At 37.3% G+C, this 24,619-nt stretch overlaps 2 protein-coding genes and 1 non-coding gene across 5 annotated transcripts; all 3 read left to right on the forward strand.

Moving 5' to 3' along the window:
• The first annotated feature begins 603 nt into the window (after positions 1–603).
• On the forward strand, positions 604–4,709 carry RPS20 (ribosomal protein S20). Its single transcript, XM_072411181.1, has 4 exons — positions 604–743; positions 3,040–3,139; positions 3,514–3,587; positions 4,484–4,709. The coding sequence occupies exons 1-4, from the start codon at positions 741–743 to the stop codon at positions 4,664–4,666; spliced, it is 360 nt and encodes a 119-aa protein (XP_072267282.1). The 5' UTR covers positions 604–740; the 3' UTR covers positions 4,667–4,709.
• LOC140332241 (small nucleolar RNA U54) lies at positions 3,319–3,384 on the forward strand. Its single transcript, XR_011921088.1, has one exon. It is a non-coding gene; the product is annotated as a small nucleolar RNA U54 (small nucleolar RNA).
• A 4,214-nt stretch (positions 4,710–8,923) lies between the features above and the next one.
• Positions 8,924–23,102, forward strand: LOC140330777 (kinesin-like protein KIF20A). Of its 3 annotated transcripts, none has more exons than XM_072411182.1 (19): positions 8,924–8,981; positions 9,423–9,558; positions 11,117–11,200; positions 11,407–11,526; positions 11,620–11,758; positions 12,624–12,808; positions 13,165–13,240; positions 14,503–14,667; positions 15,031–15,142; positions 16,529–16,600; positions 16,830–16,976; positions 17,906–18,068; positions 18,507–18,668; positions 19,347–19,486; positions 20,172–20,337; positions 20,908–20,986; positions 21,742–21,803; positions 21,934–22,044; positions 22,736–23,102. In XM_072411182.1, the coding sequence occupies exons 2-19, from the start codon at positions 9,448–9,450 to the stop codon at positions 22,994–22,996; spliced, it is 2,355 nt and encodes a 784-aa protein (XP_072267283.1). In that variant the 5' UTR covers positions 8,924–8,981; positions 9,423–9,447; the 3' UTR covers positions 22,997–23,102. The 3 variants fall into 3 exon arrangements, with proteins under 3 accessions (XP_072267283.1, XP_072267285.1, XP_072267284.1); XM_072411184.1 differs by having other exon boundaries at positions 8,959–8,981; positions 9,440–9,558; XM_072411183.1 differs by lacking the exon at positions 8,924–8,981 and having other exon boundaries at positions 9,407–9,558.
• Positions 23,103–24,619: the final 1,517 nt, after the last annotated feature.

Consider the following 24,619-nt stretch of genomic DNA (forward strand, 5'->3'; position numbering starts at 1 on the left):
GATTTATTTCTAAAACAACCACAATACAATCTTTACACTATCTGCTGAGATCCTGGGGCTCTATAATATGTAAAGTTTGTTCTCCTTGCTGATTGGACAACTCGGACTCAGCGTTCAAACTCTCTGCAGCTGCTGGCAGGACACAGACTTTTCTATTCTAATTGTGGTTGTTTTAGAAAGATAATAAACAATAAAGATAATAAATAATAAAGATAAAACATAATACTTCATTCTATTTTTTCCAGCACCTTTAAATTGAAAGTTCAATTAATCATTAAAAAATTATAACCCCAACATAGGGCTAGACAATTGCGCTTGACATACAAATACATTCAAATACATGAAACAATATTTTTTTCTAGACATTTTTTAATGCACGAAACAAGTATTAACATATTTTTTAGCCTGTACATTTCTTGGTGATTGTAACCCTAATATTATTTTATTCTGACAGATTCACTTTAAATCAATATATACTCCACGTGTACTACTTTGTACTGTGTCAGCTACCGTAGTGTGGATGTAATTCCCTGATCAATCATGGCGTCTACTGATTCCTTGTCGCATTTTATGGAGACGTGTTTCCACAGGCGCCAGCCTCCGCTCTATAAATAGCAGGGCGGAGCGTGGCCTCGTTCTCTTTGAGTACAGCCTGTTGGGTGTACGGACTGACGGCTCCTGGCTCACCGCTGTTCGCACTGCAAGTCTTACGAATAAGTCGGTCAGGAAGGTGATCAGTCATGGTGAGTGTGCGGGCCTCTCTGGGGTCGTCCTTTGTCTGTATAGGAGCTCGTATAGTTCTCCATCACCTTCTCCCATGTGCCGCTCTTATCCCGCCCGCCCGCCTTGTATGCTGGATGTCTGTGAACCTAATAAATGACTAGCAAGGCGTGTAGACAGCTCAGTCCTTGTTTCGGGTGTTTGCAGGAATTCTGGTATATGCAGTTCATGCTCTAAATTCACTAATAAAATGACAGTGCTTGGTGTTAGTAATTCTGGAAATGTCCTTCACCCTATTGATCCAATACACTGTCAGTACTTGTTCTTTTTAAATAAAATCAGTTGTGGGTTTAAATCTCTCCCAACCCCATTTATGTAATAATAATAAAAAACCTATAATAATAAAATAGCTTTATATGGCTGCTGCTCCCATGGTTGCCCAGCCTCCTCCACAATCCAGCAATGCTGGTCTTTTTAGGCAGAATGATTCTAGTACAGAATGACATTCAGACATTGTGCCCTCAATAATCTGGTTCCTTCAGATTTCCAACAAGGATTTCGGAGCTCATTTATGTTTTGATGGCGCTGTACTCCAGAGTCAGCTGTTGGGTCTTGCACATGCTTTCCTGCTCAGTCCTTCTCATTTATTTTATTATTATTAATAAACAGGATTTATATAGTGCCAACATATTACGCAGCGCTGTACAATAAATAGGGGTTGCAAATGACAGACAGATACAGACAGTGATACAGGAGGAGAGGACCCTACCCCGAAGAGCTTACAATCTAGTAGGTGGGGGAATTTCACACACAATAGGATGGGAAATATGTAGTGTTGGTTTCAATTGACAGAAGAATTTTGCTGCTGTATAGCCCCATTATAGATTCAGTATCAATTTAAAGGACTTTGCAGGTAGTCATTTTCTGTTAAATATATACAGCATATATAACCATAAAAATCCGGCCTTCATCAGGTCTGGAGGCTGCCAGATTTTTGAATGTCAACTTGTATATTTTCTCCAGGAGTGGTGATCATGTCATTTCCAGTAGTCTGATCACACTGGTGTGTTGTGATCTGGTAACAATGTAACTTTCTGTATGTAGAAAGAACTCCATAGCAAACTGCAACACACTGAATTAGGAAAAATACTGTTGTGGTTCCTGCTGCAAACAAACCTGCACATCAGTGCAATGTGTTGAATAGAAATGTGCATTCAGCATGGCAACACAGAAATGAATAGCTATGTGCATGCAGCCTAATAGTCCTAATATTGACCATCAAAAATCTTAAAAGTACATACACATCTATGATTGCTGCCCGGGAATGTGCAAATCAGGCATGTGTACAGCAGTACCCCCACATCATTCATCTCTCCATCCTGGCTCCTTGTAAAAGGCCTTAGCTATCCCAACAGTTGTCCCTTCACCTAGGTTGTTGAAGAATTGAAATCGTAGAATAACTTGTGGGCCTATTTTTAAAGCGTCAATGGCTTACTTTAGGATATCAGAAGCTAAATGGGTACTTCTGCATGCTTACACTTGATTAGTCTGACAAAATGCCACATTTAATAATTGCTTAACGGCTGATATAATAAATGGATGTTAAAATCATAATTAAACTGGTAGGGTAGATGTACTTCTACAAGGGCTTCCTACTAAATATATTGATTCTTTGTGACTTTTGCCCAGCAAGTATATGACTTGGCATGTTCCTAGTAAGGTTTAGAGACCAGACACCTTACTTATTTAATGAGAGTTGGTCTGGTTAAAGCCAACACTACAACCCAACGCATTTGCCATTTTAAGTGTCTTCCTGTCATGTTACCACCAAATACTTTGTGTTTGCTGGAGCATGTAGGCATTATGGACATGTTTGGGTCACGATCATCCCACCATTAGGTATAAAGGTATCTGGGTTGCATATGGTTTTTAGGAACCTGATCATTCTTTAATTAATAAACAGGGTTTATATAGCGCCAACATATTACGCAGTGCTGTACATTAAATAAGGGTTGCAAATGACAGACAAATACAGACTGACGCAGGAGAAGACCCTCCCACAAAGAGCTTACAATCTAGAAGTTGGGGGACGAAACACACAATAGGAGGGGAGATAATGTTGTGAAAGGAGATTCTCCGTAAAGGAATCATACTTTTGGAGCAGGCAATTACCAGCTACGGTTTTATTGCCTAGCATCCAAAAGCACCAAAAACACTCACCTTTTTTGCAATATAGCAAAATCAGTTTTCAACTTGTACTCCAGACCTGTCAAAATATGCGACAATGGTACTTATGTGTTTTATATGTTTATTCCACAGGCATTTAAAGACACAGGCAAAGCACCTGTTGAGTCAGAGGTTGCCATCCATCGCATCCGTATTACACTTACCAGCCGCAATGTGAAATCTCTGGAAAAGGGTATGTTGGTGTATTTACGTTATAAAGCCTACCTATGTTAAATTGTGTGCTATTACATGCTTTCTCACATGAATGAGATTTTAGCATTTGGTGTGTATCTGGGGTGTTTCTTTAATGATTTTCTTAAATATCACATCATGTTCAGTAATAGTTCATCCCAGACTGTTATGTAATCTGGTTGGCAATGAGGATAAAATATTTAAATGAATTTCAGTGATCTATTTATACGCTATTCTGAGCTAACCAGAAGAAATGTCACTGCAGATTAGGATGTCATTTCTGTAGTCTCATGTAAATGACAAGGTTTATTATCATATTTGTGTTTTGAATAGTATTCTTGGCAACTTTTGGCAGTAATTATTGATGTCTCTTAGTCTGCGCTGATCTGATCCGTGGAGCCAAGGAAAAGAACTTGAAGGTGAAGGGACCTGTGCGCATGCCCACCAAGGTAACATGAGATTCATTTACTACACAAAATAATTCAAAGTTGTAGAGTGGCATTTCTGCTTGAGTCTTATTATGATTACTCTCCTAATGGGATCGGGTATCTTGTTAGAATAACTCGTGTCAAGATTCTTTACCATTTACACTGTATTGATACATATCGAAAGTTCTTCTGGGCAGGGTCCTCTCCTCCTGTGTCACTGCATACCCGTCATTTGCCACCCCTATTTAATGTACAGCGCTGTTTAATATGTTGGTGCTACATAAATACAATTTAATAATGTATGTGGAATAGTGTTAATGACAACATGGGGTCGAACGGTGTCAAACCAATATAGTCTGATCCCTTTCAATTGTGGAATATCAGCTTATGATGACCTCTCCTAAAATCCAGGTCCAGCCAAGCTTGACATTTTACACATTGTTGCATTTCCTTTTCACCAGAGCTATTGTGAATCCAAGGAAGGGGAAGATGCTTATTTTAAAACAAACTTCAGTTGTGATGAAACTTTTACCATAAGACCCCTTTAAACCTTTCTGCTTTAAGGCAGCTCCTCATTTGTGTTGAACAAGTAATGCACCTCAGGACATCAGAACTGATCATTTCCCCTGTGCCCTCCCCTCATTTTTTTGCTTGGTTTCTTTCGTGTTGGGTTGATGAGTCTTTTTAATGATTTAGTCTTATGCTAATACACTTGTTTGATGTGTCTAACTTTTGATGGTGATACAGCTAAACACTGATGGTGTCCTCATGCCTTTTCCAGGATGAAAGTTTTGGTGGTTAGGCTGCACATAAAAGTATAAATCCTGCAGTGAAAATACAGACACTGCCTAGTATAGACGAGTTTTGATTCTTTTTAAATGTCTTAAGAATATTTTGTGTATGGTTTTTGTTTTCAGACTCTGCGCATCACTACAAGAAAAACCCCTTGTGGTGAGGGTTCCAAGACCTGGGATAGATTCCAGATGAGGATCCACAAGCGCCTGATTGATCTGCACAGCCCCTCTGAGATTGTGAAGCAGATCACTTCCATCAGTATTGAACCTGGTGTAGAAGTTGAGGTGACCATTGCTGATGCATAAATACCACCTTTGAAATAAAGGAATAAACACAATATTCTTGCTATTTCTTGTGTGTTTTTATTTGTAAAGTATTAAATTATGAATTAATATTCAGGCAAAACATTTTACTTAGGAGCTGTGTCCACTGATGTCAGTTAAGACATTCATTTAATTTAAAGTTGGTGAAATAAGTGAAAACATTCTCTAACAGTTTAGAGAAAATGTATTTTACAGGGACAGCTTTTATGCATTAAAGTTTTTATTAAAAAAATGGAAAGTATACAAATCAAAGTACAGAACATGGCAATATAAGACAACAGATTCAGTTAAACACATTTTGTTTTCAAATACAAGTTGTAAGTAGACCAATATTTATATCAACATAAAAACAACAAAGCTACATCTGTTGTCTATGGTTGTGTATAACACAGAAATGTACAAAAATAAAACAAGGTAAACTGAAAAAAATGAGGGAAGGTAGGGAAAGAAAAAAAAATCTGTCTAAACTACAGGTACATCTTTTATTGCCATTTTTTTAAGTATGGAGGCCCAATGGTTGTTAAAGCAGTCTATCTACTTTAAGACCATAAAACCAAAAACTGCAAGAAGTCAAGTCCCCTGCATCCTAAGTCTACCTACAGCTGCAAGGATTTTGCAATGAAACTCTTGAGTTAAAGGTGGTGCCCAGTGAGGTAAACCTATTAGTATTTCAATTTATAATAACATTTTAACATTTGCTATGGCTAAAATATAATGGCATCTGAATGCCTCATATGTCAAAGTTCTGGTGAAATGTTTTGTCATTTCTATCTAGTATACCCAAGGTCATGGGGTTGAGGCTTGTAAAAAGTAAGCCTTGCTGGAAAGTTACAAATTTAAGTAACATCTGGCTTTTTACATTTTCCTGAAGCCTTATTGATAAACCTTTCTAGTTTATTTGTCCAAACACTAGGTCATAAGGAGGTTTGTGGTGGGTAACAGGTCCAACATGTGAAAACGCACAAGAAAAGTTGTAATGATGAAAGTGACATGCAAAACATTTAACCTTAGAATGAAAAAGAAAACTTTAATGTCTAACACTAATGCCGCAACTTTGTGAGTTTCATCACTTCTCAGTTTAAGGTTTAATGAAGGTGTGTAATTGAGCACAATTATATCCATTTCACCAGGGAAATTCCTACAACAATGAAAAACATGTCTATCAGAATATATATATCTGTTTGAAGCATTTGGCCTTCTAAAAGAGATACTCAGACTAGATAACAAAGGAAAGCAAATATCTTAATGTGGAGGTTTTATTGATAGCACCCATTGGTGGTTGAGACATTGCTGCTAGTAATCCACCAGGTGGGAAATAAGGTGGAGTCAGGATTACCTGCTGCAGCTTTTTATGTTTCTTGCGTGTAAGAAAATATGTTCATTCCTCTTCTTGACTGGAAAGAATGTGAAACATTCTATGGACAAGTAGGCATGCTCTTCTACAGGGTGGCTTAACACCTATTAATGCTTATCACTGTTCATTTTAGGGTGCATCTTGTGTGTTTACATTTTAAAAATTTTAACCATCTCAGAAAATGGTTGTATAATATTAGGCATCTTACTGTTTAACACACTGTTGTAGTTCTTATAATGCAACATATCTATTGCACGGAAGGTGTTACAATCAGTGAAAATTACCAGCAACAGGCAATCCATGTCAGAAGAAATTACAATATTAATTACATGCATAACACAGAAGAATGCATTGAATTAATTTTTATCAGGAGTGATAAACTGTATTTGATTTTTATCACGAGAAGTCCTCTCGACATTTAAATCTCACACATTTAGGGGTTCTGTGTTAACAAAAGCCAGTTCCAAGATTTGCTTTCTGTTATATATGTCTGATTCTACTCATCAGACATTTATAACGGTATGTCGTAGTTTTGGTTCTTGGAGCAGTCTTGCAGGGGGCTGCTGCATGCCCATTGTTTGAAGCCTTAAAAATGTTATCGTCTGTTTTTATTCTTTTCCAATCTTGGAGTCCATAAATCCCGCTGGATCAGGTGTGGCTGGATGCTCTCAGTTGAGGTTTTTACCACATCTGTACAAATCGAAATCGCTTAGTTATATGTTGACTGCAGAAGTTACAAGACTGTTCCAATGCCCTCTCCTGCAGACTTAAATTATTTATCATTTATTATAAATTCTTTCCTTGAGTAGTTAGCAGCTTCTGAGCCATCAGCAGCAGATACTGGTTTTGGGTCACCAGTCATTGACTGATAAGCTTTCCCTTAAGTAGTCACATTCCTCCATTCTTCAGCTATTGCTTCCAAATTTAAGGGTACTGTTTCTGTTCTGATGTAGTGTGCATACATATGTATTTTTTGTAGTACTTCTAAAGGGTACCAAAAACAACCATATTTGTCTTAAAAAATATCAAAATATGGTAGGTTAGACTTAAAATGATCATTATATTTTAGGTTGAAAACATCAGAGTACTGTAAAAACTGGTCTGGCAAGATAGAGGGCACTTGTGTAAAACCTACTATATAAATGTGTCAGGAAATATTTGTCTTTTTTTGTAAGGCCATACCACTTCTGTATTACCAGAACAAAGTTTGCACTTTTTACTAGTGTTTATGGTCTTTTAAAACTTTTCACTAGTTAAACTTGAAAAAAATATTTTTTTCCTATTTCTTTAAGCAGCAAGCATTTGAGCAATAGGACTGCCATAGCACAGAGCAGAATTAAACCCACGACACTCACCAATGCAACGCAGGGCACCATGTTCTTCCTTCTTCTCTTCCTGAAAATGTTCAGCCACCTTGATGGCCAGACTGTGCATACGTATTTCCCCTGCAAATGTGCAGGATTTGATTTATTCCCAGCATGAACAAAAGAAGCCAGTATTGCCGGGTATCCCTGGCAATATATGCTGTGCATGAGCAGCTTGGAGATATTTGAGAGCAAAATTTGAATTGGCAAAAAAACAGTTACTGCAGAAGAGGAATTGCTTGTTCCTTTCTGCAATAAAAACCAGCCTGATCGCCATTTGTTCCAAGTGGGATTTTAGTTCTACTTTAACTCAGATTAGAAAAGAATAAAAACATTTGATTCGTTGTTATGGGCAGGTCACTCGCTTCCTGTAGGGATCACAGATTATGATGGTGCCATTGTAAGACTTATAGGCACATTTAATATATTCATTTATTCTTCCCGTCATTTCAGTAGCACTGGCTTTACATTAGGTTTTAAAACAACTTGTTTTGCTCCAACTTTGCATTTTACTGAATTGGTAATGCATTAAAATGAATAAAATATAGTGAGTACATCTAAAAGGTACTTTTTATGCCCTTGAAATGCTTTGGACACAACTATTCTCCAAAACCAAATTTTATTTACAAGCAAACATTCCTATTCCAGACATATGGCAAACATATCCTAAATACATTTCAGATATTAAAAAGGTGAACATGTGCTTGGATTCCAGGTATTCCATCATTGTACCAGTGCGGCAGTGCAGTAGAGTAAATGGCACTGCATCATACCAGTTCATGTAATTCACATGCATTGCACAATGTGAACGTTTGTAGTTTTAATGGGCCCAACAATGTTCTATCTCAGTTTTAGGACCCATCCACACCTTTCCAGTGCACTGCTGAGTGTCATTTATTATGAAAGGCACCACAATGAACATGCCATGCAGTTCAATGCAACAGATAACACTGAGGTATCAATTCTTAGTTACTAGCTGGCCTTTAGATACATCACTACATACATACCATAGCAATGGCTCATTCACAGTATTTTACTACACGTTACTGCAGTGAACAAATATACATAAAGCACCTAGCCAGCACAGCACAATACACTTGTGTTTAGCACACTACAATGCACATATGTGAACCATGTGTGCATTGTGGTACACAATGTTTAAAAATGTCCAATAATATATCCCATCATTGCATACTATAATGCAAGTTTTATTAATGTACTGTGTATATGTGTTGTGGTGCATTCATTGGTAAATAATCAATAGTATCCCTATACAGTGCACTACAGCATAGCTATGCAAACACTTCATTTACTGCAATTATTGTTGTATTGACAATGCATGAATAAGCAAGTTATTAATGAATGATTCATGGGTCCAACCAATGAAAACAATTATTCCAATGAAGCCAAGTCCCATTCAGGTGGGAGTGGCATCACATTTGCCCCCTGTGTGCAATGGAAGCCAATATAATTAGAGGCTGATGAGGTCAGGTGGGTAGCAGATGATATGTAGCCTGCAGCAGCTGTGGCTTAGTTCCTGGCTGCTTGTACTTTTGTAGTTGAACCTCTGTTTAGTGTGGTGGGTTTTTTTGTTGTTTCAGATATGTTTAGTTATTGTGCTGTATTAAATTAATTCTAAAATTCTACTGCGCTTAAAAATAGAGCTTGCTGACTTTATCAAAGTATGCCTGTCTCCTTCTGAATTTATTTTTATTTAATAATATATTTATCTTATTAATTTTTCATGTGATTTTTTTTTTTTAACACTATGTGCTATACTATGGAATGTTTTACTAGAAACTCAGTGGCGCTAATATATCTGTATATTTAGGAAGGGGGATTCTGGAGATGATACCTTAAACCTTGTGGTTACATACAAAAAAAGGACCTGGGGTCATGATTACATTTTTGTGTTATTTTAATGTACAGCGCTTTGTAATATGTTGGTGCTATATAAATCCTAATATTAATAATTTTGTTCATATTTGTACTATATGACTGATTTTCCTGGTACAATCAGATTTGCTCGATTTCCAGCAGTTGCAATGGACATCGTAGATGACAGCTCAATAGTAACTACAGAAGTGAGTTCTTTGTTGGATCCGGCATCATGCAGTGCTGTAGGTGACACCTTTATGTCTGATTCTGCAGTGTTGGTAAGTGAGAGTGTGAATAAATTATAAGAACTGTAGATGTGCAAACTGCTTCTATGAGTAGGAAATAGATTTCACTAGTTGCAGGTTTTATTCTGTAAAAAATTAGATTTTACAGATTTCTAAAAGTATTTCAGTTGTTATGGTGTTCTGTGTAATTGCTGATTTGCTATTTCTGAAGTCTGTAATAAAGGGTAAATGTCCTTATTTTTATTAAAACCCCCTCATTTACTTGTGTCACTAATGTTAGCAGTTGGAAATGCATTACAATAGGAAGTCATGTGACCAGCAATCTGTAAAGTCTCCTCTGTAGGGGGTGAAATTTGGCACAGGTGTAATGAATGCTGCTAATGGTCATTTGAAATTCCCAAGAATAACAACCTGTCATTATACATTTGTACATTGTGACAGCTGGAGTTTTAGATCAGTTTTATATTTTGTTTATGTAGGTGTTTTGCTTTTACAACTGTGGATAGGATCTCCTTGCACTAGTTTCCTTGCTGCCCTGAAATTAAATCTTGTGTGCTGTATCAATTTTATTGTTCTAGAGTTTCATTCACAAACACATCTCAGTGGCTTTATATTTGTGCTCCTAAGCAGCCCCACATCACATAAATGTGTTCATTCTTTGCTCCATTATTTGAAGTGCCCTGTTAGAAAGCTTTTATGTTTGATTCAAGTGGGTTTTGCATCCTCGTAGAAATCTATGTAAATGAAAATCTGCTTGAATCAGGTCCGATGCACCCTTCCATGCATTATAAACTGCCTACATTGACTCAAACCCAAAGGTTGTTGTCACAGGCCATAGAAGGTCTGTTCACAATTCAATTCACAATCTGTTCATACCCATATCGGGTTATAAAGGTATTTAATCAAAATCTCATCTGATGCTCCAGAACAAATTAAGGTCCATGTACCCTTTTCAGAAGCATTCTGAAACCCTAACCTGTCGGCAAAGCATGCTGGGGATGTCATAATGATGTACTGTACGTTAGCATGACTCCATATCATGTGCACTAAAGCTGGATAGATGCAATAATATCATTGTACAAAATCTTAGATTACCAAATCTAAATAAGCAGGAGGCCTGACTTGCAGTCCAATTAACTATTAAATTAAGCAAGCCTTTGCACTGTATAGTTACTTACAGATCAAAAGGGTATGGTAAAAATGAGTAACCTAATATAATGCAGATATTAGCTCTGTGTTGAGTGTACAGAAAGATTTTTATATATTTTCTTGCCACAAGGACATCTGTTTGCTTTAGACTAAAAAAAACATCAAGTAAATCATTTTTCTCGATTGGTTCACTTCTTTGCATCATGAATTTTACATCCTAATGCTTCTTCCCCCGCCTCTTAGATTGTAAGCTCTTTGGGGCAGGGTCCACCGCTCCTCCTCCTATGGCATTGTCCGTATCAGTCTGTCATTTGCAACCCCTATTTAATGTACATCGCTTCGTAATATGTTGCCTTTATATAAATGCTGTTTAGGCATAATAAACTCTGTGAGTATATGTTACAATTTTATTACTATTACAATTTTCTTTTTTGTTTTAAAGAATGGGCAAACATCCCAACCACTGAAGGTGTACTTGAGAATAAGACCTTTTTCAAAAGCAGAGCTTGCAAGCAATGAGTCCCAGGTTGGTATTTACAATCTTGTTATACAATAGTGGAATAATGCTGGTACCCCAAAGCTAGCACATTGCTGGATGGTGAAATAAAACTTTTTGCTATTGCTCTCCTCTGTACTATCCAACTATCAGAAAGGAGCTTCATATACAAAATATAACTGCCAACTGTGCATTTTGGATAATATTTATTTACAGAGTATATTTTTTTTTTTAAGGATTGTGTGACTGTTGAAAACTCAGAACTGGTTTCTCTTAGTGCGCCCAAAGATTCATCTGCCATGAAAAACTGTGAAAGAGGAATTGGCCAATCGGTGCACAAGTTCACTTTTACCAAGGTTTTTTTTTTTCATTATTTTTCTTCAGTATCTTTTGCATTTCTGTATGTTTGTTGTATGTTTGTTTTTTTTATGATTTATGAACTTTTACAGATATTTGGACCAGATACAACCCAAGCTGAATTTTTTGATGGCACAATGAAGGATCTAGTGAATTCTTTCACCCAGGGACAGAATGGGCTTGTGTTTACATATGGTGTCACCAATGCTGGAAAAACATTCACAATACAAGGTAGCTAGTTACTAGTTTTTAAAATCTTTAGAAAATATCACTGGTGGAGCAGTATTCTAGTCATTCTGCTCTGACAGTTTAAAGTTGGTTTGCAGCACCCTAAGATACTTGTCTTGGGAACCATCTGGCTTTATTCATGTTGCCCATGCTTTGTCAGCCTTGCCCATGTATACCGTATGTTTTAGGCTTGATAATGACTTTCTGTAAATATTAAAAAGCTAAATTTTAGTGCCCAAAAAATTAGGTCAATGGAAGCCTCCACAAGCTTAACTTCTAGTGTGCTCTGTATGTTTAAAGAATGCACCCTAACTGTACAACTTGGGAGGTATAACTGTCCTCATGTTCATGTACTTTAGAAAGTGAATTGTTTTTTTTAAGTGCTTAAAATTAGGTCCTTCTGTTCCCTAGGCTACTTTGCAGGAACCCTGAAAAGGAACTGTCCCATTGTCATGGCATGTCCTTGGACATTCTTAAAATGTCCAAGGAATCTGAACTTGGTTCTTTACTTTGAACACAGTTCATGTGCCTCTCTAGTGCTGGGGTTACCTTTGATCATCAAGTAATTGTGGATCTTCCTTGCAGATATTTTCACATCTGTCAAAAGAATTTAAACTGGCATGCATGATATAGTCTTGTTATCCTTTACATTGAGGCAGGTGAGCAAGAAGTGAACCAATTTTTTACCTTGTTTTCACACAAATGGTAAAGCAGTTCTGATTGTGCGGACATGAAAACTTTAGAAAGTCTTTGGGTATTGATGGAGGTGCACGAGTTAATGGTTTGGGGTGAGTGGCTCCATGGTGTGTAACTGAATAATTTATTATGACTATTTTACTGTTATACCATTGATGTTTTGCCATTACAGGCTCTCCAAAGGATGGTGGTATACTTCCTCGTTCACTTGATGTAGTTTTTGGTTATATCAGAGGTAGGCAGTACCCCAAGATGAATCTAAAGCCTTATCTTGGCAATGATGTTATGAAACTAGATCCTGCCCAAGTTAAGCAGGAAGAAGCATCCAAAGCATCCCTGTTTTCCAGCCTGAAAGAGGTTAGTGGCAACATAAACTGATAAATGGAATTTGCAAATGAAGTTGTCCACAAGATGGCATTATCGCTGTAGTTTAAGTTCACGAACAGTTCTCTTACCCTACCGCCAAGAATAAATGTGAACATATGTCGCTGAGCTTTACGTTTGTAACACTGGTCATACATGCTACAGTTTTCTGACTAATTTCACACACCAGAAAATTTGAAATGGCAGGGCTGTATTAAAACGTCAAATGGCTAGGTAGACAAATGCTTGATGAATCATTTGCTTTGTGTTGTGTAAACTAGGGCTAAAGACATACTTTACATGGTAGAAAAGTTTTTTGCATTGCCATTTCTAATGACTGCTGATTACAGGATGGTATGAAGACTGTTTCAAGTACAGGAAATCTCCGTACTCTGCCCTTAAGTAATGAAGTTTCACTTGTTCAAGGTAAGTTTTGAGATATGGGGGCTTAATGTTACAGCTTTAAATTTCAAAATGAATTATTCATCTTCCCTACCATATTTCCTGATCTGACCGGAATTAAATATTTGTTAGCCCTGGCTGGCCTTGCTTAGTGGTTTAGTACCTTACACCAAGTGCAAACATTGAAGCCAAGTATTGAAGAGGTTGTGGTCTGGGCTGACACATATGGCTAGACAGCCGGCATCGGGCTTGCTTTGAGATATGGTGGCCAACCCAAAGGTAAGTCTGCAGGGGCTCGGTCTGGTTACACCTGATGGAATGAAAAAAGGTTAGATTTTTTTATTTTCAGTAATATGCAATAACCCTACTTAGAAATTAGGTAACTCTTGTACTCCTATGGCAGGTATGATCAAACCCCATAAATGATAATTTGTTGCTTTACAGCCTGAAATGAGAGATGCCCAAAAGCCTGTATTTATTAATCACAACTTAAAACATACAATTGAAAGGTATAAGAGCAACAGTTTAGAGAAAAAAGTTTTTTGGGCTGTGAGGAAGCAACTTTTTCTCCTTCTGCCACTGTGTGGTCCGTTTGGCTGTGTGCTTCAGGTCTTTGTCACAATGCAAGGCAAACCTTCATACCATTGACAACCTGCCTTCTCCTGCCAGGAAGTTTTCCCCAAGCATTTGATGCATTATATGCAAAATAATGTGGCCTTTTTTCTTTTTGCAATGTTCTAATACAAGCTGACCTGAGTGTCACAAATTTATTTAGCTCAAGGAACCCCTGGACTGAACCCTGGGATAGGATATGAGTAGCATGTTGTGGCATTTGGTAATGCGTGATTAAAGAATTCATGTAAGACTGATCACTGCTATGTTTGTGCAGCTTGCTTTACAGTGAGTGATTTGCCCATTAGATCAATGATCAGTTGCTACTGCAATAATCAGTACAGCTTATCCATTGTAAGTTTCTGGTAGCATCCTTCTTAATGAAAACAGTTGTGATGGAAGTTGCATTTAACTAGATTTCTTCTAAAAAAAAAAAAAAAAAAAAATATTCTAATAAAATGAAGGGAAAAAAGTATCTACATTTACAACTAGCAGCTTTTTTTTTTTTCTTGTTTTATTTCATACCAGGCTTTGCTTTAGTGTTTTATTTAGAGATTAATACACAATATTTAGTCTTATTTAGCAAAGAACCTTGTCTCCAATAATAGAGGTCAATAAAACCTTTTTCTGGATAAAACCGTTCTTTTCAATAAAAACTTTCTTTATTTTTCTAGATGCTGATGGTGAAAGTGTTAACCAGTTCTCAGCATGGGTATCGTTTTTTGAGATTTACAATGAGTATGTATATGACTTGCTAGATCAGTTTCTCTCATCAAAAAACCAAAAAAGGCCAGCCTTAAAAATATGTGATGACCAAGCAGGCATCTCCTACGTAAAAGGTAATCCTGGTTCTATCCTAGAATATATATGAGCCGTTTTTAATCTTAATTTAATGTGTACAAATCAGAAATGGGTAATAAAAATTTGTAACTTTAAGCACTGCAAGGAAAGTGGGTTGTGATTGCATTACAAATGTCAGATTTGCCAAATTTTTTTTCTAACTCATGTAAAATATAAAGATTGTTTTTGTTGCTGACCTAGGGAGTATAAGATGGCTGTGTACCCTAATCTAAAAGAGAAAATATTTACATTATTAAACTGCTGTATACCAATATATATCACAGTACTAAGAAGTTAAAAAACTGTAAAGTGCGCACCATAATTATAATTATAATATTATAACGTAATATTTGTGTTTTAAGATTTAAAGTGGTTCAACATCACCAGCACAGAAGAGGCGTGCAAGATACTACAAATTGGGAATAAAAATCGCAGCCTGGCGTCTACTAAAATGAACCAGCAGTCCAGTAGAAGGTAAAATGATTTGTTTACAAGTATCACATTATGCAAATATTGTTTAAATAAAGTTCATGTGTCCTGCCTATGATATTTAGGCAGCATAATGGCATATAACCAGGGCTGGAATTTGGCCTTATGAAAAATCCAGCCTATAATATAACATCTGGAAAAACAATGCTTGACATTGTGCTTCTCCTGTTCCTGCTTGCTCAAAGGCTCTGGTACCACCCATCCTTGCTGGGTTTTGGCCTTCTACGGCTCTATCCTGCTCACCTTGTGCAAAGACCCATCTCCCCTATCGTTCTTGCATTTAAGAATTACACACAAGTATACCTTGCCCAAGACACACATGGATGTGCCATCTTGGAGGGTCTAGAATATATGCCAACCTGTATTGCCCCATTTCCCTTGTAAGTCCACTAGTACTGTACAAGTAGCATCAGCACAATGCAAAGCTGATAAAATATTAGTCAGGATCTATAAGAGAGAGTCTGGAAAATCCAATTTTTTTTTTTTTTTTAGTCCAATTTTATTTTGTGCCTTCAGTTTACTTTGTAGTGGCTCTAATACAAAATTTACTCTAAAACACATTTTTCATTTAATGCAAAAAAAAAAAAAAAAAACATACAGGGCGCATCCACTGGTAAAAATGCATTGCTATAACTTTTTACTCATAAGAGGGCTTACTTTACTTGAAGTTTTTACTTTTGTATATGCAGCCATCTTATTTTTATTTTATTAAACAAGTTTCATCTTTTCCTTATAATCTGCCATATAATACGATAACAGTAGCTTTATTGCAGTTACCAACATTTTACTTGATTGGATGGTAACATTTTCGTTTTCTATTTTGCTTCCTACATTTGCTGCATCCCCTAAAGTTTTTACGTGTTTGGCCTGTAACAATATTATCTGGATTTATTATACCATGGGATCCATGATTACCAATGAGAAGAACTGTACCCATATAAAAACGTGCTGAATATCTGGGAGGGTCATTAGGTTGTAAATATAGTGTACAGACTAAGTAATTGAATATTCTCTATAACGTTCTGCTTAATGGGTAATGTAATCAAGAAACCGATTTGTTGGAATATACCCAAAATGAGAACTTATGTTCTGGGTTTTTGTTACCTGAGGCCTTATTGGGAGAATTACAAAGGCACCAAAAAGACAAAATGATTAACTACTACTTAGTAACTACTTTCTTGTTACTTTCGAATGTTTGAAGATAACATCAAAAAAAGAGAGAGTTTTCCGAATGGTCAAACACAATTGCCATGATTTATTTATTTATTTATTTATTTTAATGCCTGGGCAGTAAAATGAAGAAATTGCTTTAGTTGTTGCCTAAAGTGCTTTAAGATTTCTTCTTATATTACATATTGTTTTGTTTTCCAGCCACAGCATATTTACAATCCGCCTCCTAAAACTAAGCAGTGGTGACGATCCTAGCGTTCTTGGAGTGTCAGAGTAAGCACAAACATGGTTTGTCCCTTGAATTGTATATTACTGTTGGTGACATGATACATTTATTGCTACTCGCCTGTACAACCTTTTACTTTGGACTTTTGCAGAGTAAACCATAGCCAAAGATCTTTAGAGCTTTTTAACCTGAAGCTGTACCATAATGTATCAGGATGGCTTGGTGTGCAGGAAGACGTATTTGTCACACATTCTCTTGTCTTTTGCCCCTGTGCAGAATGTCACTGTGTGACTTGGCTGGATCTGAACGTTGCAATAAAACACAAACTGTTGGCGACAGACTAAAAGAAGCCGGAAACATAAACAATTCTCTTCTCATCCTTGGCAAATGTATCGCAGCTTTGAAGCAGGGTCAGAACCCCAAGTAAGTGTTCATAATGCATTTGACATCCTTAAAGTTTCAAAATGAGTTTGCCGCTTTTATGTTAGAATTTTGAAGGTTTTCTTACGGTCTTGAGGAACCCTAATAATCCCTACTGCATCAGTAAGTGGCACCGGTTTCTTTTTAAAGACATTGTTATATCTTTGGGATTTGTTTGTTAAGGGTATCTAAATCCAAGAACAATGTAAAAGATTTACCATTTCTTGGGTAGTGAGGTCACATTAGGTTTGGGCAGCACTGGCCAGGACATTATCTGCATGGAGTTTGCAGGTCCTCCCTGTGTTTGTGTGGGTTTCTTCCCACACTCCAAAAAAATGCAGGTAGGGTAGATTACCCCCACAAATTGACTGTAAATTAAAAAAGACCTTAAAGACCTTCAAAAACCTATGACTATAGTAGGGTCGTTAGATTGTGAGTCCCTTTGAGGGACCACAAGTAACATGACTATGGACTTTTTAAGGAGCTCTGTAATATGTCAGCACTATATAAATACTGTGTAATAATAAGTTTGTATGAATATCTTTTTTTCCCCTTCTCATGGTGATTCTGCCTATACCAAGCTACATACACTTTGAAATACTTATGACTAATGCCATTTCTGTGTTTGGAGAGGACACAAGGTAGAGAAGTATAGTTTTCCAAGATAAATCGGCATTGCATTCTGTTTAATTGCAAAGTTACAAAGCTTAGGTTTAATGTTAGTAAATGTAAATTTAGGGTGATAGAAAAGTACAATTAAAGCTGTGAATCCTGGCACATCCTCAATGGAAAAATACAAGATACCAATTTGTGAATTTTTCTGTGAAAGATAATAATCTTGTTATAATTGGGCTAGGTAAAACACTAGGGGCATAAACACAGCCTAAAGACAGAATTCTCTGCAATGCATTTTTTTTCTTTTTATGTCCTAGAAAAGCAAGCTATGTTCCCTTCAGGGAAAGCAAGCTGACCCGGCTTTTCCAGCCCTTCTTTTCTGGTAAGGGGAAGGCTTGCATGATTGTCAACATCAATCAGTGCGCCTCTACATACGACGAAACTCTGCACGTCATGAAGTTCTCAGCTGTTGCTAAACAAGTAAGCTGTCCCCTTTTATATTAAGCAAGAAAAGTTACAATACAAATAAGTCATCTAAACAGGACTTCTTTAGTCAACCATTTCTTCAAGTGTAAATTGGATTAACAATTTTATTTACATGGTTTGCCAATTTACCAACCTCATTAGATTGCCCCACGTTGATTTTCTGTCTCTTACTTTGCCCTTTAGATGTACCCCACAGAACTCCTCATTATAAATAAATGTTATTTGTTTGCAGCCTGTAGTTAGTTTTGCTGCTAAAGCTTGTAAATGTTTCAACTAAACTTTTGGGGCCATATGGTTATGCTGGGAAGGTGGGCAGTGGTGTGACTAGCATTAGAACTTTGCGTAGATGGCAATACAAATGAAAACTTTTCTCTTTGCTGCACTTACAACTCAAGGGCATTGTTTTAGTTAATTGAACATTTTTATTTTGAGGTGGTTCAGGTAATTCAGCCCAGAAACTTTGACTTTATGGCTCCAAGAATAGTTGGAAAAGATGGCAAGGTTATTACAGAGATTGATGCAGATGTGTCTATTGAAGACCTTCTCTCCGATGATGAGGAAGATGAGATGGACATGACTGTTATGAGCCCAGAGGTAAATGAATATTTGAAGTTGTTTTTATGTTCTGTAGACATTTTGATATAGTAACTTTATCTAAACAATGTCCAAAACTATTTTTGACAACTGGCCCTTCCATGGTGGTCTCTTGTAAACTTAAAGAGCATCTCACAGAGCAGTGTTTGCTGACCATGGTGCAAAAAAAATGGTGGCCGATAGTAAATCCTTTTCACATATAATTTTTTTTCTGAACAAGATGACCGCTTCTGTTTGATATGAACTTTCCTACAAATACATTGTCATAATTACTTGGAAACCATCTTGTATAACTTCTTACAAATTAGCCTACTTTTTTTCCATTTTCTTCTAGTATAGACTTTCTTTGCGGTTTCTGGATTCAGTTGCATATTCTTTTCTAACCACATAAGGATATGATGCTGAAAACATTTTTTTTGGCTTTTTTTAATGCTTACCAGAGGTCACTGGCTTTAGGTTTCCTTATAAATCAATGACTGAATGGGGAGTTTTTCTTTTTAGGGCTTCCAATCCAGTCAAGTCCTCACCCTATCCATGAATTTAATCTAATGCTAATGCCTGGGTTGTTTGCCGTTTTTGATATAATGTGCATTGGAAAGTAATTACATATGGCATTTAATGTTGTATTTTTTTATTTTCTTTTACCCGATTGGTGTTTGACTGTGTAATGTCCTATAGGATCTTTTGAGAAAAATTGAAGAACTGAAAGAAAAGTTAGTGACTGAAAGACAAAACAAACTGATTTTGGAAATGCAGATCAGAAAGGAGATGGGGGAAGCCATGTATCAGCAGATGGTTCACCTTGATGAGACCTGGAGGTATTGTAGTATTTCTGTTGCAACTGTGATGTTGCTGTACATATTGCATTGTACTAGAAATGGCTTAAGAATATTGTTCCTAGTTTGTATAACTTATTTAAATATGTATATTGATCTATATTCTAATGTAAAAAAAGACCTGGTTACTTTGACAATTCTCAGAGAAGGCTAGTTCTTTAAAGTCAACCTTAGGTGTCAAACACTAGAACTGTTTTGATATTGTCTATATTATCTGGTGGTTGATGCATTAAGACGTCTCTTGCGTGTAGAAGCAAAAAAGCAACCTATGATGCAGCCCCGAATGTTAATAGGAAGCTTTAGTTTTTATCATGTAATGCAAGTCATATAGTGGTTTATAGATTACTGTTACAGGCTGCAAAAAAATGACCACCCATATAAGAATATGTTGCCTCTCAAATATTATTGTTCACCAAGAGTTTCAATAGGAAAATAAAGAGATGGGTTTGTTTTTACTAGTCTGTAATAGAAATTGCAGTGAGAGGGTATGGAAGTGAGAACTTGGGGGTTGAGGAAAAATATACAACAGTTTACAATACACATCCACCTAATAGACAGTCAAAGTGCACCTTGTAATGATTTTGTTAGGTTTTTAGGAGATATGTTTGTTTTATATCAAACATGTATAACTTTTTTTTTTTTCTTATGACTGGGCATTTATAACTAGTAAAAGATTTGAAGAGTTTAAAGAAACAACTGAGGAGCAACTTGAAAACAGGCTAGAAATGTACAAGAAAGCCATCCGGAACCATGCATATCGTCAAGCAATGGATGACCTGGAGGAGGATTATGTGTCATATGAAGAGTTTCAGGCTGAACAGGAGAAAGTAATGGTCAGTGCATGGGTTTTCCACCTTTTGCTGCTATTGTAGAGACTGTGTGGTCTATAGTTTTGAAATAACTAGCAAACAGAGGCTACTTGCCTAGCAAAGTGTACCCCTGTACTGTGAGAATGTTGGTAAAGTAGGTAGATATTTGAATATATCCAATGTGTTGAGGGGGGAAGGGACATAAACTCAGGAGCACATTATTGGGTATTTGGTAGTACAGCTTTACCCTACCTTGCACTAAACATAACTTGGAAAGTGTGTTTCAAATATTTTTTACTTGGTAAATCAATACCAATCTATAGTATGGGGGATGCAGAGATTCCATGGGTGTTGAATATTCAATACCTGCTAACTATAGATGCTTACACAGTCAGCACACTACATAGTTTCCACAATCCCCATATAGCATACTATATTTTTTACTGGGGTCAGTAGATATGTTAAACCCCATACAAACATAACTGAAAAGTATTAATGCATTAACAAAATTGACTGAAGGGTTTGTGGACAGGGAGTCTTTTTAGATCCTACCACTTACTGAAGTAGAGATCTAACACTATACTGCTCATACAGGAGAGAGATCAAAAAATAGAAGAACTTGAGATTGCACTCGGTATGAAGAAACAGTCCAATGGAGATGATGCCAGTACAGGTATGTACTCCCTTTAGGGCTTTGCAAATCTAATAATAACCCCACACACAGTTGTCCTACCACCTCATGAATCTTCGGTGTGGTTTGCTGGGAGTCCCACAGCCTCCTTTGTACACAGTGGAAAACCCATTCTTTTTTTTTATAAAACATTAATTCACCATTAAAGCAAGTTATGATGAGTTATGATACATTTTTAAATTGGCGAAATGTGAATAAAGAAGCTTTAGCTTTGGGCAGCACGGTGTCTCGTGGTTAGCACTCTGGCCTTTGCAGTGCTAGGTCCCAAGCTTGAATCTGGTCCAGGACACGATCTGCCACGATCGGTTTCCTCCGGTACTCAGCTTTCCTCTCACATTACAAAAACATGCAGTTAGGTGAATTGGCACCCCCCCCCCCCAAAGTTCACATTGGGTAATGACCTATGACTGTGGTAAGGGCATTAGATTGTGAGCCCCTTTGAGGCACCGTTAGTTACATGAATATGGACTTTATAAAGAGCTGTGTAACATGTTGGCACTATAGAAATACTGTGTAGTAATAGTAATTGTGCTGATTTGGTGCACATGGGTGTAATTGGTATTTAAGGAAACCTTTAGTATATGACACTTGGCCACTTTTACCAAGGTTAAGGGAAGGAGGGATTCTCAGAAGGTGCTTCAAGCTAAACAAAAAATATCCATGTGGAACGGGGTGGTTTGCACTTTGAATAATTAGCTTAGTAATCTTATGTACTTATTGTTGGCTGTCTCAATCAGAAAACAATTACCTATCTGGACCCCTTGAAGCATTAACCCAACGCAATCAAGAAAAAGAAAAGGTAATTTATCCATATGCAGTTACCTTTCAATAGCCCTGTGTCATGTACCCTTTGAAGTGAGTGCATTTTTCTAAACTTGGGTAGACTGAATTTATACTAAACCAAGTTCAATATAAATTTCTTTTGATAGACTATTGTCAGTTTGAAGTTACAGTTACAGAATATTAAAGATGTAACGGATCTGAACATAAGAAGACTGTCTGAAGAAAATGAAATGTTGAAGCAGCATCTGAAAGTAAAGGTAATATTTCCAGCTGTTATGTAAAAAATAACTAACACTATGCCTAAAACCTGCATCTTTTTTGTGTTTTTAAAAGGTCTGTCCAGGCTGTGTACTTAATGTACAGCACTGGAAGATATGTGCAGAATATGACTTTTGTTGCATTAGGAGGAGCTTTGTTGAAGATTATCCACCCACAGTCTAATAATCTCATCCTAAAAAAGGATGTGACAGCATAAACACAGCTTTCAAGGTCTTCCAATCATTTGAATATACTGCCTAATGCACATGGTTTGCGCACAGAACATACATTAGTGTGTTTTCTGCTGCAACACATTTGTGAGGTGTCATTCAGAATGCATCATATTCTATGAATGTGTTACCTACAGAACAAAATTTCCTTGAGGCCAAATCAATAATACAGAAGTTGCCAGTCCCGATGTCTAAAAAAAACTTAAGATTTTTGGCAAAAGCTTGATGTGCACGTTATTCAGTGATTCCAAACCTTCTAGTAACGGTTGACAAATCTTCAATGGCTAATGTGCTAAAATCTGGTTGTTCGAGTAACTGCAGTTTTTTTTCATTATACAGTATATGCAGGGAAAAAGGTGTGTTTCAAACAAAAGAATACATACCTTACAATTGTATAAACATTGTGGTAGTCTTGGTTGTGGACTACAATACAGAATGAACACCTCCTTCCATTTTCCAGGAACAGGAGGTGCGAGGTCTCCAGAGCCTGGCGGAACGAGCCATTCAGCTAGAGGCCTCTGTGACAGAACTACAGACTCAGCTGGATGAAAGCAGGAAGCTTGTGTCATCAGTGGATGTATGTGAACCAAAGCCTAAGAAGGGCCTCTTTTCTAATATTAGAAATACCATGACCGGCACACCAAAGAAGACTAAAGTGATTGAAAAAACAGAGGAAACCACAGGCTTGACTAGGAAAAAACATTTGCTGGCTCGCAAATAACCCAGCCACTTTTATTTTAACATATTTATTGATGTATTTATTGTTTAATTAGGGTTGTTTTTGTTGTATATTCCTATTTATGTAAATAAAATGTTTTTTTTATTTATTTTTTCATTCAATATTTCTGTTGGGAGCAATGGGTTCTAACAATCTGCCTTGCTTACTATTCTATACGAGGCAGTACTGAGAAGTTCCTGGCTTTGCCCAGAACAAAGAGATCCAGAGTTATGAAATAACACATTTATTCAACATATTCCCCCCTGAGACTGATGCACTCGTTACAGCTTTTCTAGACTGTTCAAATAAAAGTTCTTTGGTTGGGTCGCAAACCAGCTCTCAGCAGCATCTTTCATAACATTTGAAATGTCCTTTAAAACGTTGCCCCTTCAAGTGTTTCCTAAAATTCGGGAACAGATAATAGTCTGAAGAGGCTAGGTCAGGTGAGTAGGGGGGATGGTGGTCCAATTGGAAACCCAGGGTGTTCAATTTGGCAGCCACACTCTTGGACGTGTGTGCAGGTGTATTGTCCTGCAAAAAATGGATCCCTTTGGTCAACTTTGCCTGGTGGTTTTTCTTAATTGCCACCTTCAGCTGGTCCAGGAGGTTCGCATAATACTGTCCGGCGATACTAGAACCCTGAGGTCGGTAGTCCACCAACAGAATACTGTCTTTGTACCAGAAAACTGACACCAGGACTTTTTTTGGCTGATTTCTGGGATCGGAACTTCTTCCGCCTCAGGGACCCGCTGTGGCGCCATTCCTTTGACTGTTCCTTGGTTTCAGGATCATACTGTGTTTCCCTGATAAGGCATCCCCATCAAATAAGCCACCCCCGATTTTTGCTCAAACAATTAAAATAAAGCACCCCCCCCAAATAGGACATCCTCCGATACCTGATACTGTGTACCTCTGTGTGACTCCTCGATGCTGGCTGCAGTGCAGAGTGAAACTGAAAGTAACTTCAAAGGACAAGCAAGCTGCTGATCCCTGCCCTAACAGTCTGTTACCTGGCCGTAGAAGCCAGAAAAAAGTGAGTCAGTGATCAGAAGGGGACAATCAATGGCACATACAGTGATCAGAAGGGGACAATCAATGGCACATACGGTAGTGATCAGAAGGGGACAATCAATGGCACATACAGTAATGATCAGAAAGGGGACAATCAATGGCACCTGAGTGATCAGAAGGCGACAATGAATGGCACAGAGTGATCAGAAAGGGGACAGTCAATGGCACATGAGTGATCAGAAGGGGACAATCGATGGCACAAGTGATCAGAAGGGGACAATCAATGGCACATGAGTGATTTTCAACAATAAATGTGTACTGTAGTCTCCTTCATGGAAAAATAAGACATCCCCCTGAAAATAAGACCTAGGGCATATTTTGGCATTTCAAAAAATATAAGACAGTGCCTTAATATAGGGGAAACAGGGTAGATGTGGAGCCAGGTTTCATCCTCAGTCACTAGCCAAAAAGTCCTGTGCAGCTTCAACATGGGCCAAAACAGCTTTGGATGCTTCAACTCGTTCCTTCCTCTGATCACTGTTCAAACATTTTGGCACCCACTTCGCTGAAAGTTGGCGAATGTCTAGGATAGTGGTGATAACAAACCCAACACGC

Source organism: Pyxicephalus adspersus, chromosome 5 (assembly GCF_032062135.1).
Source record: "Pyxicephalus adspersus chromosome 5, UCB_Pads_2.0, whole genome shotgun sequence".
Taxonomy (NCBI): Eukaryota; Metazoa; Chordata; class Amphibia; order Anura; family Pyxicephalidae; genus Pyxicephalus; species Pyxicephalus adspersus.